Genomic DNA, 16,773 nt, shown 5'->3' with positions numbered 1-16,773 from the left:
CAGGAGGCAGTGCCATTCGCATCTCTTCAAAGTAGCTTTCTTGGCCTCAGGAACTCCAAGGTTGGCACCTGGAACAGTGCAGGCTGCCTACAGGGAACTGCAGCCCAAATCTGGCTGTGTCTATTTGCTAAGACACCAGGTTTCCATGCCAACACGAGTAGGACATGGCTAAGAACAAGGATGTGAGACTGGGGCCTCAGGGGGGCAGGGCAAAATACAGAAGGAAGGGATGCTACACTGAGCTTTCACAAGGGGACATACTCTCCTGAGCTGCTGTGCTCTGGGAGCCCAAAGCCTTTGACCACTGTGGGGAAAAAAAATCGCTTGGCCAATCATGAGAGGCCTAGGGTGTCACCTCATTTACATATAGCCCTGAGTAACAGGTCACATGGAAACCTTAATGAGTCTCTTGCATGACCAACAGCTTTCTGAGGTGCTTGAAATGCTCATTTCTGCTGATTGGGCCTTCTGGCTCTACCCTATCCTAATGTGGCTAGGACAGGGAACTACTCAAATTCCTTGCCCGCTTAAGTGGGGCAATTGCAACAGGGAGAGAGGCTCAAAAGGGGAAGTGAAAACTCTGGAGCAAACAGTGAGATTTAGGAAGTTGCTTACCAAAGAGATGGGGGAGGTAGGTAGGGCAGGAGAGAATGACATTTAGAAAAAGTAATTTGGCTCTAGGAAGAACATTGAGGAATGACAATTAGAAAAGGTAATTTGGCTCTAGGAGGCATGATAGGAGAATCTGTAATGATTGAGGGTGGTGTGGACTTCAAGTCTTCTTTGTGCTCATGTAAATTCCCTTCCCTGTTTGATGACATTCCCCCAAGAGATCCTGTTGGAGGATAGGATCTTAGGTAAAGGGTTTGAGAAAGCTTCTTCCTGCATTAATGTCTTTTCAGGGGTTACCAAGCTTAAAATAACATGAACATGGTATATCCTGAGCTCCTTTGAGTTTTCACTACCACGTTTTAATGGGTTTGTTGGAAACTTTGATTTGGTCATGGCCCTTTGGTTCCAGGTGAGTGCTGCATTCGGCATGCCCTGATTTCTCTGACTGAGAGAAATTCAGGAATTTCAGAAGTACTGGGCTCAGACAAATTGGGGTAACCTGTCCAATCAAAGTCATCCTATTTATTGAACTGCCTCACCCAGCAGTTAGCCTCCTAGAGTGGGGCAGTCTACTCAGTTCAGAAACTGTGCCTACATTTGGCTGGTGGGGCCTTATAAGGGACTTGATTAAGGAGCTGGCTGGGATGCTCCAAAACATAGGGAAGGAGAACCAGACAGGCCCACTCCAAGGAGTCCAAGCAGTGGAATTCCAGAGCCTACATGTGAGAATATCAATCTTTATAACTAAGAAAGGCAGAAATGTACTCATTACCTGACATATGTAATTGTAAAAGCCTTTGTACATTAGCTCTATAATAACAATAAAAAATTAATTAAAAAGGCATCGTGAAGAAGTACAATTAAAGGTACCTGTGCAAAGGAGAAATACCAGACCTGCTCACAAGACAAATTCCATGCCTGATACAATGAACAGAACTGAAACTCCTATAAATAGACTTGTTCTGTGAAATATCAACATATTTAGCTTATAATATGATTGATATTTTAAAATATTTATGCTACTAATAGTGTATTTTGTTTTTTAAGCCTTATAAATAGACTTCTGTCTTACACATTGTTCTCAGAATTCTGACTGCATGCATCACTTAGCTGTGTGTGGATGGCAGTAATTTGGTTGACATTTTGTTTCTAAATGTTTTTGTTGTTTTGTGCTCCCCACCCCCACCTTCCCCTGTCCCAAGACTGGCACTTTACCACTTGAGCTATGGCCCCACCTCAGGCTGTGTGTGTGTGTGTGTGTGTGTGTGTGTGTGTGTGTGTGTGTGTGTGTGTGTGTGTGTGTGCTGGTCCTGGGGCTTTATCTGAGGGCCTGGGTGTTGTCCCTGACTGAACTTTTTTTGTCAAGGCTAGCACTCTACCATTTGAGCCACAGCTCAACTTCCAGCTTTTTTTGATGGTTAACTGGAGATAAGAGTCTCAAGGACTTTCCTGCCCAAGTTGGCTTCAGATCTCAGCCTCCTGAGTAGCTAAGATTATAGGTGTGAGCCACCAGCGTTCAGTTTTGTGGTTATTTGGAGGTAGGAGTCTCACACATTTGTCTGCCTGGGGTGGCTCAGAATGGAAATTCTCTGATTCAGCCTCTTAAGTAGCTAGGATTATAGGTATATTCCATCTACCACCAGAGAGACACCAGTTCAAAGTCCAAAATACAATCTTTTCAGAAAAATAGAAACAAGAGCTTTTAAGAATCTTTGTCACTTCAATTATCCATCTCTAAACTGAGTAATATAATCTTAAAGAAATGAAGTACCACATCTAGCATCCGCACTATTATGTAGAACAAAGGTGCAATAAGCATCTTTGTTCAGGTAAACTTGAGGAAGCCTTGCTTTCCAAGTAATTATAGGTGTCCCCTGGTTATTGTATGATCTTCCACACAAGTAGTGGAGTACTGTAGGTAGGTGCCAGAGCTGGTCTTTGGACTGACCTGCCTACAAATAGCTGCTTTTGCCATTAGCACACTTTAGTAGAAGGCTGAGGGCAGAGGATGGTTTTGTGGGTCTCAAGCATAGCTGCTTGCTTTAAAGAATAGAAGGAAATGCTTTGTAGTGAGCAGAGATTCTCCAAGTCCCAAAAGGAAGGTGAGAACAAATTTACCTGCAATTTGAGGGTTGGGGGGAACCCCCAAAGAGACCTATGGGGTCTTTCAAGGGCCTACTGGACTTTGCATATTAGAATAACAATAATTATATTCACCATTCACTTTGTTTCTGTAGGTACTTCATCTGTGGATTCAACTAAGGATAAGTCAAAATAACTGGAGAAAAATTCATTTGTAATGAACATATACAGGCTTTTCTCTGTCAGTATTCTCTAAACAATATAGAACTATTTAAACAGCAATTACATTGTATTAGATATTAGTAATCTAGAGATGATCTACAGTATACTAAAGATGTGTACAAGTTACATGCAAATAACATGCCATTTTAAATATGTACTTTAGTGCCCACAATTTAGTCTTGAAACCAGTTCCCTATAGATACTAGGGGACCACTGTATTCTTAATCTATTGGACTGAACCTCAACCTTTTCCAGTATGCACATCATTTTACTATTCCAAAAATGTTTAAAGCTCTTTTCACTAGCCCTACTACCCAAGACTTGATAGGATGCTACTACAAAAAATCCAAACTAGGTCATACTTAAAATGACCTAGAACTTGGTTTCCTGACATAAAGAAAAGGCCTAAGGTAGGACTTTTTCTTCTATGTAGTCCTGTTTCCTTCTTGTTTTGTTAGTCTGTTCATTCCCCTCATTTCTTAAGTCCTCTTCCTCATTTCTCTTGCCATTTGGCAATCAGCCTAAGAGATTCCATTCACTTTGAAAGTGTCCTTTTAAAACATGGACTGCTGTGTATGCAGCTTTAAGTTTAGCCCTGTGTTTCTATATTACACTGAAGTCCCACTGTGAAGTTGTGTCAGCTCAGTCTATCTCTCCCAGAAATGTGACATATCCCATAGTCTCCTCCCATTTTACCTTCCACCTCTCCAGCAAAGGGTGCCAGATGTCTGCCCCTGAATGCTACCATTTCTAACAGTGGAACTGCACAGCAAGTACCACCTTGTGCACTTGAAAAGGATTTCTCTGGAAAACACCAGGAATGGAATTGCTGGGTTCTTGGGTCACTGACTTTAAAATCTGGCAAACCCTGCCAGGCAACATACTCAGCAGTGAGGCTAAGGAGGAGGTGTTTTCTCATTTCTACCTTCCAGAGGTCATTCAGTCCTGGGAGCATGTAATTTTTTTGTTTCTCAAAGATCTAATAAATTGTAGCATCTCTCTCTGGGATTCCAGGCCTTTGGCTTCTACTTTAATTGAATGTCTGAATTCTTCCTCCTATCCCTGTGATGGTATTAGGAAGAAGGTGATGAGGTCACAAGGATAAGGACTCACAAATAAGATTAGCGTTTTTATAGAAACGACTCCACAGAGAGGTCCCTCACTCCCTCCTCCATGTGAGGACCCAAAAAGAACGGTTACCTACAAACAAGGAAGCAGACCTCATCAGATACTAGAATATGCCACTACATTTGATTTTTAGGAGAGAGAATCTCAGTTCTTTCCATGGTGCAATGGGTGAAGAGGACAAAGCTGGCCAGTTCAAGGAAGACATATGGGAGGGCTGATTGTTTTACAGTGAGAAAGGGACCAGCCTCATGGGTCCTGGTGATGAAAGGTCTAGGTGCTGGGGAAAGTGGTGAGGGGAGGACCAAGATGACTGAACATGCAAAAGGAGAGATCTCCAATGCTGTAGGTACTTGGGTTTAAGTAGAGAGTAGCCTACCCAGCCAGCAAGAAAAGGCCTGCTATACAAACTCAGAGCCTGAACCTGAAGCAATTGTCCTGGCTAGAATCTCAAGGACAAGGATAGGATAAGACAGGTACATAGGGCTCCTGAATACTTAACACATGTCTCAGTAGTTAACAGTTATTTATTAGGGCTTTCCTCAGCCACTATTGAGATCTATAAGTCATACCAATCATGGGTTTCTCAGAGAACAATGTACATTCCTTAAATCTGCCACTTACTAGAATGGTATAGAGCTGACTTAAGAGCTGACACAGACTTCTAACTTTGACCTCCACCCCACATAACCCATTCTGATTTCAGAGGTCATATTTTGTCAGAAACAAGAGGAACACTCAATGGGAAGCCAGAGGCTGCTTAGCTTACTGACAGCTGCATCTTTGTTCATGCCTTTTCTGGCACCCACAGGATCACCATTTCCATGCTATAGGGAAATTCTCATCTTCGATATTCAAACACCTTAAAATATCTGACTGGGTTCCTCTTCTCCCACTGTGTCCCCAAATGATGCCTGATCATTTTGGTTTGCCTTCAGTAGAAAATCTGTTGGTGGATCATCTAGAGACCCCTGACTTCTGATGTCTCTTAATCATTTTCTAGCCACTAACCCCATGTTAATCTTTGACTGCAAATTCCCACTTATTCAGGCTGTGTTTAGAGGTGAGCCCAAACTGTCTCCCTGACCATGAGGTCAAGTGGCCCACACATCTATCTCAATGATGCTGAGTAAAGTCTCCTTTACCATATTTGAACAAGTTATCACCAAATTTTTTTTCCTTTAACATTAACACTGGAAATAGGCCAGAGGCAGGGTAGAAAACACAGGACAGAGACACCAAAGGAAGGGCATGAAGCAAACAGGCTGGAGCAAACCCACTTTATTCAGCACTAAGACCCCAAACCACAGGGGTGGGGGCAGATCAGACTCAGTCATCACACTCAAGGCCAGGGACTTCCTGGCAGAAAATATTCACCCACTGAGGCTGTTATCCCTGAAAAAGAACACTTGTGGGTGAATCTAAACATGCCTACATCTATGATCCCTGAACTCCTGTTTCTGACCACCTGTGCTGGACTTTTGTCCCTTGGACTAGATAATCTACACACAACAATGCTGCAGGCAATCACACTACTGATACACCACAAATTTGGTGAAATTCACTTACTGGAAAAAATCTGAAGCGAGAAGCCAAAGATACAGCAAGGTGAAGCACCAGAGTAGCCTGGAAACAGATGGAGGAGGGGAGCCATCTCCACCATCCCTCTTATGCTGGGAAAGAGGATCTCTTCCCCACCAGGTGAGAAAGAGCAGAGAATATTCCATGGACACTGGTGACACCCCAGGGGCACAAGCCAGGAAGAAAGGGGACAGGGAATTGAAGTAGACAGAGCTATGAATATATGGCATAGCAAAACTCCAAGGGACAAAAGGCCCCTCTCAGGAGGGGTTGAGAATGCTTCATTTTCTCTTCCCAAAAAGGTGAGGTTAAAACTGCATCACAGGGCTCCATGTACTTCACTTTCTGTGGTGCCAAATGTGACTTTAACTGGTGTGCCCCAGGTTTCCCCACCAAGGAGAAGGTCCCAAAAACAAGCCTTGGCCTAGGCACTGTGGAGATGATGTGTAGTTTAGTTCTTTTGACACCAGAGTGACTACTAGGCCCTCAATGATGACAATGCAAGGGTTAAAGGAAGATGGGACACACTGGGGAGAGAGTCCCAGGACTAGCCTCTATCAGGAAAAATGGTATAGCTGGGAACACATCACGCCTCAGGGAAAATGGAAATCAACACTTTGCTGAGACAGAGAGCTATATGGATGACCATAGGCAGGGGCACCTGTGATGCTTCATCCCGGCCTATGCGCTGTCGGTGCTGGCGGAGATGAGGATCTGTCCAGTGTGGAGGGTGACGCTGGGCAGAGAGGGCCCAAGGGGTGTGGGTGGGGCTGCTGCAGGCCAGCTGTAGAAGGCGGTCCTTTCTGACTGTGCTCCAATGGGACCCACCTACTGGGTCAGCATCATCACTGCAGGTGAGAGGAGAAAGACAGAAAGAGAAGAGACGGGAAGCAGAGAAACAAAGGCATAAAGGAGAGAGGGACACAGAGAGACATACAGAAATAGGGGAGAAAGGGAGACAGAGACATAGAGACAGAGACAGAGAAAGATACACAGACATGGTGTGAGATAGAGACATAAAGACAATGAAAAGAGATAAGAGACAGAGTAGGAAAGATAGAGACAATGAGAAACATAGAGAGACAGAGCTAGCTACTGCCCTCAGCATAAAACCAGGCCCCAGATGATTTGATGCCCATCTAACATGAACCCCAGGTTGGTCCTTCCAAGCTCCCAGCCTTATCACACATCACTACTGTGAACTGTTCAGTGCTGGCTAATGAGTGTTGAGGCTGAATGACACCTCAGACACAGGAGCTGTTGATGCCTGTATGACAGACACAAGGGCAGAAAGCCCATAATGAGCTGCTGCACATCTTGGACCAGGACTTGGGCAAAGGGTGAAGGTGAAACTGACCCCAAGAGGGGATACTGGTGGCTCCTGTCCTGAGAACCTAGGGTAGCACAGGCCCTCATTCTCCTTCATTCAGGGTATAAGTATACTATCCCACGTTAAGGCCAGGTATACTTCCTCACTTTAGAACCCCTTGCAATGTCTACCTTAACCACCCGTTCATTTCCAAAACTCTGTCCCAGAGGCACAGCAGGCAGAAGGTAGGCTGTAGTATGGGGCTTTGTCTTAAGTGAGCTCTCTATCCCCATTGATGTTTGCATCCCAGCTCTGAAGAAGGTAGTATGGAGTGAGTGGGCCACCTGCTCCACCCTGCCTATGGCCAGATACCTGCAGCAGCATGCTGAGACCCAGGTTTCGGTGTTTCTTCTCCAGCTCTGACACAGCCTGAAGCAGGGACCGGAATCGATCAACAGGGTCAGCATGCTCATCATCCGGGATGCCCTCATCCTTCTCAGCCTCTTGCAGAAAGTGCTCTTCCTCCTCAGCAAAGAAAGCCCGCAGTTTCTTGTAATCAGTCAGGGCCTTCTTTCTGCGGTCCATCACATGTCCCTGAAGAGGAGATAACAGAAAGACATATGTCCTTGGACCTTTTGGACACCTTGGCCCACTGTCCCTACTACCACTGACTGTCTGTAGGGAAAGAGAACCCTATCTGCTTTCAAGAGTTATGAGTTTGATACCCTCCAAAATGCTGCCTCAGTATTTTAAAAACAAAGCCTGTTAAAACAAAAACAGTAGGTTGAAGATCTTCTCTTCACTGTTTCTTAAAGCAGGAATGAAATTCCTATGTGAAAGGTGACCTCTTTTGTGGTCCCTCAAGGATGGAGCTTAGCCCCAGAGTGGCAAGGCTAATAAGGTTGTATGTCCTTAAGAGGCCGAAATAGGGAAAGATAGTTTGTCATTGAGGAGACACCTCCACAAGAATTAATGCTCACAATATCCTGGTTGTTTCCTAAGACAGTAAACTGTTAGAAAAAGAGCAAGCCTGGTCCCTAGGTCTCTCTGGCTTCCCAGTGTATTCCACATATGCTTCTTTCACCACGAGGCCAGCCCTTACCAGAAGTCAAACAGATGGAGCCATTGGATCCTGGACATTCAGACCCCAGAATTCCAAGGTAATAAGACTACCTTCTTCATATAGTATTCTGTCTTGTGTGTTTTTGTTAAAGCAACATAAAGTAATGTATTCCTGCTTGTACAAAAAGAATTGACATTCTTATCATTGAGAAATCAAGCTGATTCTGTATAGACCTTGTTAAAACAACTTATATGCCTTCTGACATAACTTAGTTGTTTTTCACATATATTTACTTATTTATTTCCAGTACCATGGTGTGAGCTTTGGGCTGACCTCTCACTCAGCTTTGCTATGAGCTTTGCTCATAGCTAGCATTCTATAACTGGAGCTACACCTGCAGGCTGGGTTTTTGGTTGGGTAATTGGAGATAATGTCTCTCAGACTTTTCTGCCCAGGTTGGCTTCAAATCAGATCTTCAGATCTCAGCCTTCTAAGTACATAGGATTATAGCATGAGCCACTAGCACCCAGCTCAACACACTATTCTTCTCCCAATTCAGTATACAATGATTGGAATTTAACTGCTTCTTTGGGTCTCCATTTTCTTATGAGGATTCCTGTGCCATATCAACTAGAGCTAATGAGTATGTACTGTTCTCCTGCTAATCTACTTTATACCAACTTAATTCTCAAGCCCAGGCAAGGACCATAGAAGAGGAAGTTTTGTCTTAAGTTTCCCTTAGTGTCAAAAAAGAAAAATATCCTGGTACATTGGGGGGGGGGGGAGTGTCAGGGAAGGGGGCAGGGAATGTTCAAATGGTGGGTACTTGCCTAACAAGTTTGCCAAATTCAAATCCCAGTACTGTCCCTTCCCCAAGAGAAAAATCTACTACAAAGCACTATGTATAAAAAAGTTAATGTTGCCAATCCCCCAATATTAAATATGCAGATCACGGTTCACTTTTGGCTAGATTCTATTTGGGAAAGAGCCCACAAATACACCCTAGAAAAATATCCTGGAGTTCAAAGTCTCCTGTTCTAGTCAACCAGGTTAGCAGGTACCCAGTTTTGCTACCTGGCCTGTTCCCTGAATCTGTGTAACAATGAGCCCACCACAAGTCCTCCCCCCCCAACACACACACACACACACACACACACACACACACACACACACTTGCCTTCCACACAGCAGCTGCTGACTCCGCCTGGCCATGCAGGTCCCGGGCATCATTCAAGTCCTTCCTCATGATTTCCACCGACCCTTTGTTCTCCTGGAAGAGAGGCTGGTTACTAGGGGAGAAGGTAGGGGGACAAAGGGGAGCAGAAGGCCTGAGGCCCCTAGATCAGCAGTCCAGTGACATCTCACCTGTCAATTCCAACAACAGTATGTTCCATAAATAACCCAAAGCAAACAGTCTGTTTCCTGTTGCCACTGTGTAAAAAAAAGGGGGAAGACCTATGGCTGGCAACAGGCAACATGGTGCCCTGGGAAAGGTTTCCTGTGTTTCACACCTTCTCAAAAAGAACTGGGAACAAAGCAAGTCAGCTCTTTATGCTGGCTTTGTAACTCCAGATTCTTATACTGGCCCCCTTTAGTGTGAACTCTGCCCATACCAAGGTCTTTGACTCCCCTACTTTCTGCCTGGGCCTGGGTGAGGGTTCTCTGCCCCAGGAAGGAGACACTTGAGGAATGGCAGGATGGAAAGAGTGTGGTCACTGTCCCCCAACTCCATCAGGTGGTGTTCATCCATAGTGCCCCAGATGCACTCCTGGGTTTATTTCATCAGGCCATCCTCTGGATGTGAACTTTACAAGGCCCTCAAACCCGCCAAACCAGCCACTCGTCCCTCTCCTCTCCCTCAGCTAGGCAGAGATACCAGGAACCATTGTCCTTTTACCCAAGGACTTGGCTTCCATCCTCTCAGAAACAACACTGAGTCTCTCCCCCACTCCCCAGGTGAGAGGCTCCAGACCCCAAGTCTCAGTTTTAGCCAGACTCTGGAGGTGTGTTTCTGCTCAACAGCAGGTGCCACACGCAAAAGCCTAGAGCACAGTACAGAAGGTCCCAAAATGGGACAGATAGGAGGAAGCTCAGTGGGTCCAAGGGGGCACACAACGGGTCAAGTCCTCAGGAACAGGTCTGGGCCCAGCAGTAGAGGGGCGGGACCTGCGACCGTGAAGTCTCACTTCAGTGCCAGTAATGAAGAGGTAATCTAAGAGTGGGAGGGGCCTGTGGAGGTGGAGCGTTCTCGGCACAGCAGGGGGCGGAGTCTACGAAGTGGGCGGGGGAGGGGGAGAGAAGAGGGCAAAGGTGTCCCTTCAGAAAGGTTACCGAAAAGCGAGCACCCCCTGGAGAGATTCATGGCAAGACCCAGGTGCGGGTTAAAGCAGAGGTGAGAGGTGATTTCTCTTGGACCCCACGACAGGGAAAGCATAAAAATGAGGAGACGCTGGGTTGGGATAGTGTAGGGCTGTGGGGCCGTGGGGCCGTGGAAGGGGTAGTGATGATATCACCTAGCCAGGAGATATCGGGGTAGTTATGGCCCAGGGACCCGCAGGGATCTAGGGTGAGCAGGATACAGGAACCCCTGGCGTACCTTGCCGCGCAGCGCCTTCCTCCAGCGCGGCTCCCACTCTGGAGGCTCCGGGCCTGAGGCCATGCGACAGGCGGCGCACAGCGGGTCCCCGTCAGCGCGGCACAGCAGCTGCAGCGCGGCCTCGCTGGCCGGGCCATCGCGCGCTGGGGCCGCGGCCGCCTCCTCCAGAGCTAATAGGCGCCGGCTGAGCGGAGGGCGGCCCGGCTCCACCGCGCGCTGCCAGCAGTCGTCAGCGCACTCAGGACATGGGAAAGGCCCGTCCTCCTCCGCCCAGAAGCGCACCACGCACGACCGACAGAAACGGTGGCCGCAGTCAGCGCGCACGGGCTCCCGGGGCGCGCGCTGGCAAAGGGCGCAGGCGGCCTCGGCAGGGCCGGCGGGGAGCGCCAGGGCTGCGGACCGTGGGGCCGGTGACGGCGGAAGCGGGAAGCACGCAGGAAAGGCGGGCGAGCCGAGACAGAGTTCACGAGACCGCTAACTGCGTTCCAGGCCCAGGACCTGGATTATGTCGACTACGTCACCTGCTCCAACGCCGGAAATGCGTGAACAGGGCGGGATCCTGGCCTCCGAGCGCTCTTCCGTTCAAGTCCTGGCAGCTGTGTGCCTCTCCACCAGGGTCCTGGAAGCCTTCAAGTCCAAGCTGGGTCCTGGCAGTTCTGCTCCCCACTGTCCAAGCGCTGGTTGGCATGTGTCTTCATTACTGTGAAATCTTACTGGAACTACCACTTTTAAGTAAACAAAGCACAGACAAAAGGGAAACAGTATTTTAATTATTCGGAGTTTCCATTTCTTTTTTTGTCAGTCCTGGGGCTTTAACTCAGGGCCTGAGCACTGTTCCTGGCTTCTTTTTGCCCAAGGCTAGCACTCTGCCACTTGAGCCATAGTGCCCCTTCTGCCTTTTTCTATATATGTGGTGCTGAGGAAATGAACCCAGGGCTTCATATATACGAGGCAAGCCCTAAGTCTTCTTTGTAAGTTGCTAGGACCTGAGCGAAGAGTAGCCTCGGTTGGACCACGCCTAGGGGGGAACACACACAAAAAACCCCTGCCGGGGCCTTTTCCCTCCAGCTCACTCTCACCCTAGAGCATTTGTCCCTGTTGGCCCTTTCCTGCTTGAACCCTCCTTGCATATCCTTGTCAGGCACAGACCAACCTTGGGTGCACTGGGCCTTGTAAGACCAAGCTTTGCGAGATGAGACCAACCCTCCCTGAGTGGACATCCCTTAAGCGCACAAGTCTGTGGGTGCCCCCGCCTACCCGCATGGATGTGCTCTGTCCCGTGTGGACCTTCTCTGGGCGGCTCTTCCTGGCCACACCCACCCAGCTCGGTGGGTCCACGGTGATGTTGAAAGGACAAGCCCAGGCCATCCCAGGGGACCATGCAGAGATAATCACAGACAGAAGAAGGTTTATAAGAAAGTTTACTAGTGGGGCCATAGCTCCCACGGGAGAAGGAGCTACATGGCATCTGCACCTTAATCCATGTAGCAGCTTCTCTCTCTCGGTAAAGGGGAAGTAGGGAGGTCTTAATAGTGAGTAGGAGTGGCTCATTAGGTATGGGTGGATCTGGAGGCTAATGAGAAGCGCTGAGGACCTGAGGCTGGGGAAATGCTAACATTCCCCCATTTGTTGTTTATTAATAACAGGGAAGGGGTACCAGGCCAGGAGTATGGGCGGAGGTTGTTTCTTCTGGAGCAACTTGCTGCTGTAAAGGGGTGAAGTAGTCAGGGGTCTCTTATTCTTCATTTGGCCTGGGACTATCCAAGAAGTATTTGACAGTTTGGTTGGTAAAAGTCCTCATCATTTCCATGAGAATGGTTATCAGGGCTAATAGGTGTGATGGTCTCCTCTGGCTACCTCCTGCTGCTTGGGCACATCAAGGAGTCACTGGGGCTGAGGTCTTCAGGATCCAGATCTACTCTGGGCAGCAGTGTAAGTGAACCCTCCAGTTGCCTGTAGTAAGAGGACAGCCTTGAACTGCAAGTTCCCAGGTGGTGTCCTGGGTGAGGGATGTTATCCTGTTAAAAGAGACTTTTGAAAAGGTCAGGCAAAAGGCTGACAAGCTCACAGGGCCAGTTAACATGAACGACATGGGAGGGAGAACACACCCTGGGCACAAGCCAGAAAAGTTCCATTTGGAACATAAACCCAATTGTGGCCCATTACAAGGAAGGAGGAGTAACTGGACTGGGGGCAGGAAGGGAGTGTTTTGGGATAGTGGACTGGTTGGGAGTAACCAGTCAGAGGCTGAGATATATAGATACATATATACATACACACACACACACACACACACACACACACACATAAATAGCAAGTAACAAAGGCAAGACTGCAAGTTTCTGTCCACATGGAAAAAGGACAGGTATGGATATTAGGTGGGTAAAGAACTATTCCGCTAGATCTTCTGGCTCTGATTAATTTTGAAAGGACAAGTTTAAATTGACTCCATTTAAGATGAGACTTCATCTCCTGTTACTCCTCTTCATGGTTCCTCATTGTCAGGATTGACCTTGTCCTGAAGGTCTAGGTGCACATTGCTTGGATAGCTTGTCCCAGTTGGCATTCATGGGGTTTGAAATCAAGGCCTGGGCACTGTCCCTGAGCACTTCTACTTGAGGCTGGCACTCTACCACTTGAGCCATGGTGCGGCTTCCAGCATTTGGCTGGTTACTATCATATGAGTCTCTTGGGCCAAATCTGGCTCTTGGCTGGTTAGTTGGGAGATGGAGTTTTAGAGGGATTTTCTTCTGCCAGGGCTGGTTTCAAACAGCAATCCAAGGAGTCTTAGCCATTAAAAACCCTTTTTATTTCCAATTAAAGCAACAGAAGAACAATAGGAGTAGAGCTTACCTGTAACTTGTTGAGAATTGACCAATAAATACTTGCCAGAGTTCTGCTGTAACACTTACACTTTAGCTTCTTCATTTGCATTTGAAAAACAAGCCTGGAGGCATTTAAAGAAATCTGGAGCCTACAAGTCAAAGTCACCAAAATGCATCTAACTGCAAAATAGCATTAAAAAAAAATGCAAAGGCCACCAGGTAGGTGCTCACAAGAGTCATCACACTATAGAGAACAGCAGACTGAATAAGAACCATGTGCCATCAAATCATATCACTTAACCTTACTGGCAGGTGGAAGAGAACACGAATAATAATCAAGGGGGCAAAGGGTCAGGACAATGTAAAAGTTTCAGCTTCAGTGGCACCGAAGTGGCTGTGTCTTCCATCCTAAATCAGCAGGCTTCTTTAGTCATGTGTGGTGGAGGCAGGCAGGAGAGATGGGATGAATCTGGGCAAGGCAGTAGTGGCATCTCTCAGAGTCCCCTGGATAGATTGTCACACCTCCTGCTGGGTTGCCTGCAAATTTCTACACAGGCTGGTTAAAGACATTTGAAATCTGGTTGCTTCTTCTGAGTACTCTGGCTTTTGTAGGCTGGTGCCCTATGGGTTTAAGCAGGGTGACAACTTTAATAAAAGATTTTAGAAGGCTTGGGCTTTTAACCATCTTCCTAGTCTCAAAATCCACACAAACCAAAAGCCAAGCAAGTCTGCTCTTTGCAGCAGCCATGGCAGTTTCTGAGACATGGAGGGGGAAGACACCAATGCTATCCCAATGCAAACCTGTGGCACCAAATAAAACTCTGATGCTTTTAACCTTGGAGTAAGAGTTACAGACATGTGTACTACACAGTTGAAGTCTCAGTTGCAACTCTGTCATGATAAGCCTATTATAAACCCAACTCTATCCCCAGCCCATAAATCCAACTCTAATCCTGGGGCAGGCAGAACCAGGGCAGGAGCACTCTGGGCCTGTCAAAATCTTCACAGGAACACCACCAGTGATTCCTAGATTCCCTGAGCAATTTTCCATGCAAGGGAGAGAATAAGGAATCACTAGTAGTAAAACCAGGCAGGTGAGCACTGAGAGCAGACTGTGGAGGCAGCTTCCTGTAGACACGAGCATCCACAGTCCATGCAGCTAGCACACATGTCGACCTGCATCCTATAAAGCAAAATATCAATTCTGGGTCAGGAAAATCGAGGTCAGCAGCCACATTTGCACATTCATTCCAAAATGACTCTGGTCCCTTGATCTTATAGAACTTATGAGAACACAGGAGAGAAAAATGGAGAAGCAAAATCTTAGTCTATACCAAAGAATTGTCAGGATCAGATGTATGCCTGACTTTTAGCATAGATGGACTTAAAGAAAAACACACTGGTTTTTACATGAATGTACTTATACCACGTGTTGCATATTTGAACCTTTTAGAGTTGTTCATAGACACATTTGCTTGTACCCAAACATGATCAGTTTGGGTTTAAAACCTGGGTGTTTTTCTTTTGGCTTGGAGTCTGATGGGTGGAGTCAGGATTGCCTCCAGGCTGTTCACTGTGACTCCACCCACAGGCTGCAATGATCCGTTTAACACAAGACTTAAAGTAAGTTAAAAAGTAATTAAAATGGGGCTGGGGATATGGCCTAGTGGCAAGAGTGTTTGCATTGTATACATGAGGCCCTGGGTTCAATTCCTCAGCACCACATATAGACAGAAAACAGCCAGAAGTGGTGGTGTGGCTCAAGTGGCAGAGTGCTAGCCTTGAGCAAAAAGAAGCCAGGGACAGTGCTCAGGCCCTGAGTCCAAGCCCCAGGACTGGCCAAAAGAAAAAAAAAAGTAGTCAAAAGCAAGTAATTTTGAAATCATGATGGCAGTTTTATATATATTTTTTTTAATTTTTTTTTTTTTTACTGACAGACAGTTGTGTACAAGCTTTGGGGCACACTTGGATTTTTTTTAATTGGCCATGTATGTTTTCTGGAATTCCAGTGGCAAAATGACATTATTTTGCCTATATTTTAGAACCACATGGTCAGTTAGAAAACAAAAAACCTTTTCCAGCAAACAAATTTTCACAGATTATACGGCGAGGAAACCCAGGAGATGGGAGACAGGACACAAGCAGAACACAGACATGGGGCATGGAGTAATGGCAGCAGAGCTGGTCAGAGCATTAATAGGCTCATAGCAAGACACCTTCACCTTCCAGCATTTGCGTTGCAAGACCACAGTTACAGAGTTCAGGGTGGGGGCAAGGTTACCTGGAACTTGAGTCTCCACATCCCTGCCCATTACCTGGGGGATGGCTTCCACCTCCAAGAGTTTTTGGAACCTTGATGGAACCAAGATGGTGCTTGCTAAAACCAATTCTATTGTCCACCACGTGGTCAATGCCAGAGAAAACTTAAGATTTAGCCAATAACAAGCAGAATTTTGAACAGAATCTCCAAGCTTAACAAACATCAATAACAAGAACAGAAAACCTTCCTTTGTGTCTTTCACAACAGATGTTAAACAAACATTGGTGCCATTGGAAGCTAGTACCAGCCTATCCTATATCACAGACAGATAGGGAGGCAGGCAGAGTTTAGAGAGAGGGAGAGAAAGAGAAAGAGAGAGAGAGAGAGAGAGAATTCCATCTGCCCGAGTGCTCATAGAAATTATGTAACTCCTGTAAAATATCAGAGGTCCCATGAAGGGGCCACATGGAATTCCAAATTTGTAAGATTGGGCTCAAACTTGAGCAGCTTTCCTGAAGCATTTTAGACTGTCCACCACTTGATGAGTGACCAGCAGAGCCGAATTAGAGATAACTGTTAGGTCCTCTCCCTGAGGGCTACATGCAGATGCCCCCACCTCATTAAGTCTCCACCCAGTTACCTGGGTAACCTGCAGACCTGGAGGCAGTTACCTCCCCTTTCCTGAGGTTACCTCCTAATCCACCTGGCCACACCCCTTGCCCCTGCCCTAAATAAAGCAGGGCTGGGTGGGGGTCTCTCTCTCTCTCTCTCTCTCTCTCTCTCTCTCTCTCTCTCTCTCTCTCTCTCTCTCTCTCTCTCTCTCTCTCTCTCTCTCTCTCTCTCTCTCTCTCTCTCTCTCTCTCTCTCTCTCTCTCTCTCTCTCTCTCTCTCTCTCTCTCTCTCTCTCTCTCTCTCTCTCTCTCTCTCTCTCTCTCTCTCTCTCTCTCTCTCTCTCTTCCTTCTCTCCGGCCATGGATCATCTTGGCCACAGGCCAACAGTTCGGTAATAAACGTTCTCTCCTGCCTGAATACCGCGTGGCGTTCTCCTTTACCGGCTACCTACTTTAAAAACCTAACAATAACCACCAGCATCCAGTG

The 16,773-nt window shown here is 46.8% G+C and overlaps 1 protein-coding gene across 1 annotated transcript; it reads right to left on the bottom strand.

The window, feature by feature from the left end:
- Positions 1-5,307: 5,307 nt before the first annotated feature.
- Rnf187 (ring finger protein 187) lies at positions 5,308-11,958 on the bottom strand. Its single transcript, XM_048357662.1, has 5 exons — positions 11,848-11,958; positions 10,591-11,064; positions 9,172-9,264; positions 7,304-7,525; positions 5,308-6,470 (listed from the first exon to the last, which is right to left on the bottom strand). Exons 1-5 carry the CDS (start codon positions 11,956-11,958, stop codon positions 6,468-6,470), a joined length of 903 nt encoding a protein of 300 aa, XP_048213619.1. The 3' UTR covers positions 5,308-6,467.
- Between the last annotated feature and the right edge of the window lie 4,815 nt (positions 11,959-16,773).

Source organism: Perognathus longimembris, chromosome 11 (assembly GCF_023159225.1).
Source record: "Perognathus longimembris pacificus isolate PPM17 chromosome 11, ASM2315922v1, whole genome shotgun sequence".
In the NCBI taxonomy this organism is placed as follows: Eukaryota; Metazoa; Chordata; class Mammalia; order Rodentia; family Heteromyidae; genus Perognathus; species Perognathus longimembris.
This window is presented reverse-complemented; position numbering and strand designations above follow the sequence as displayed.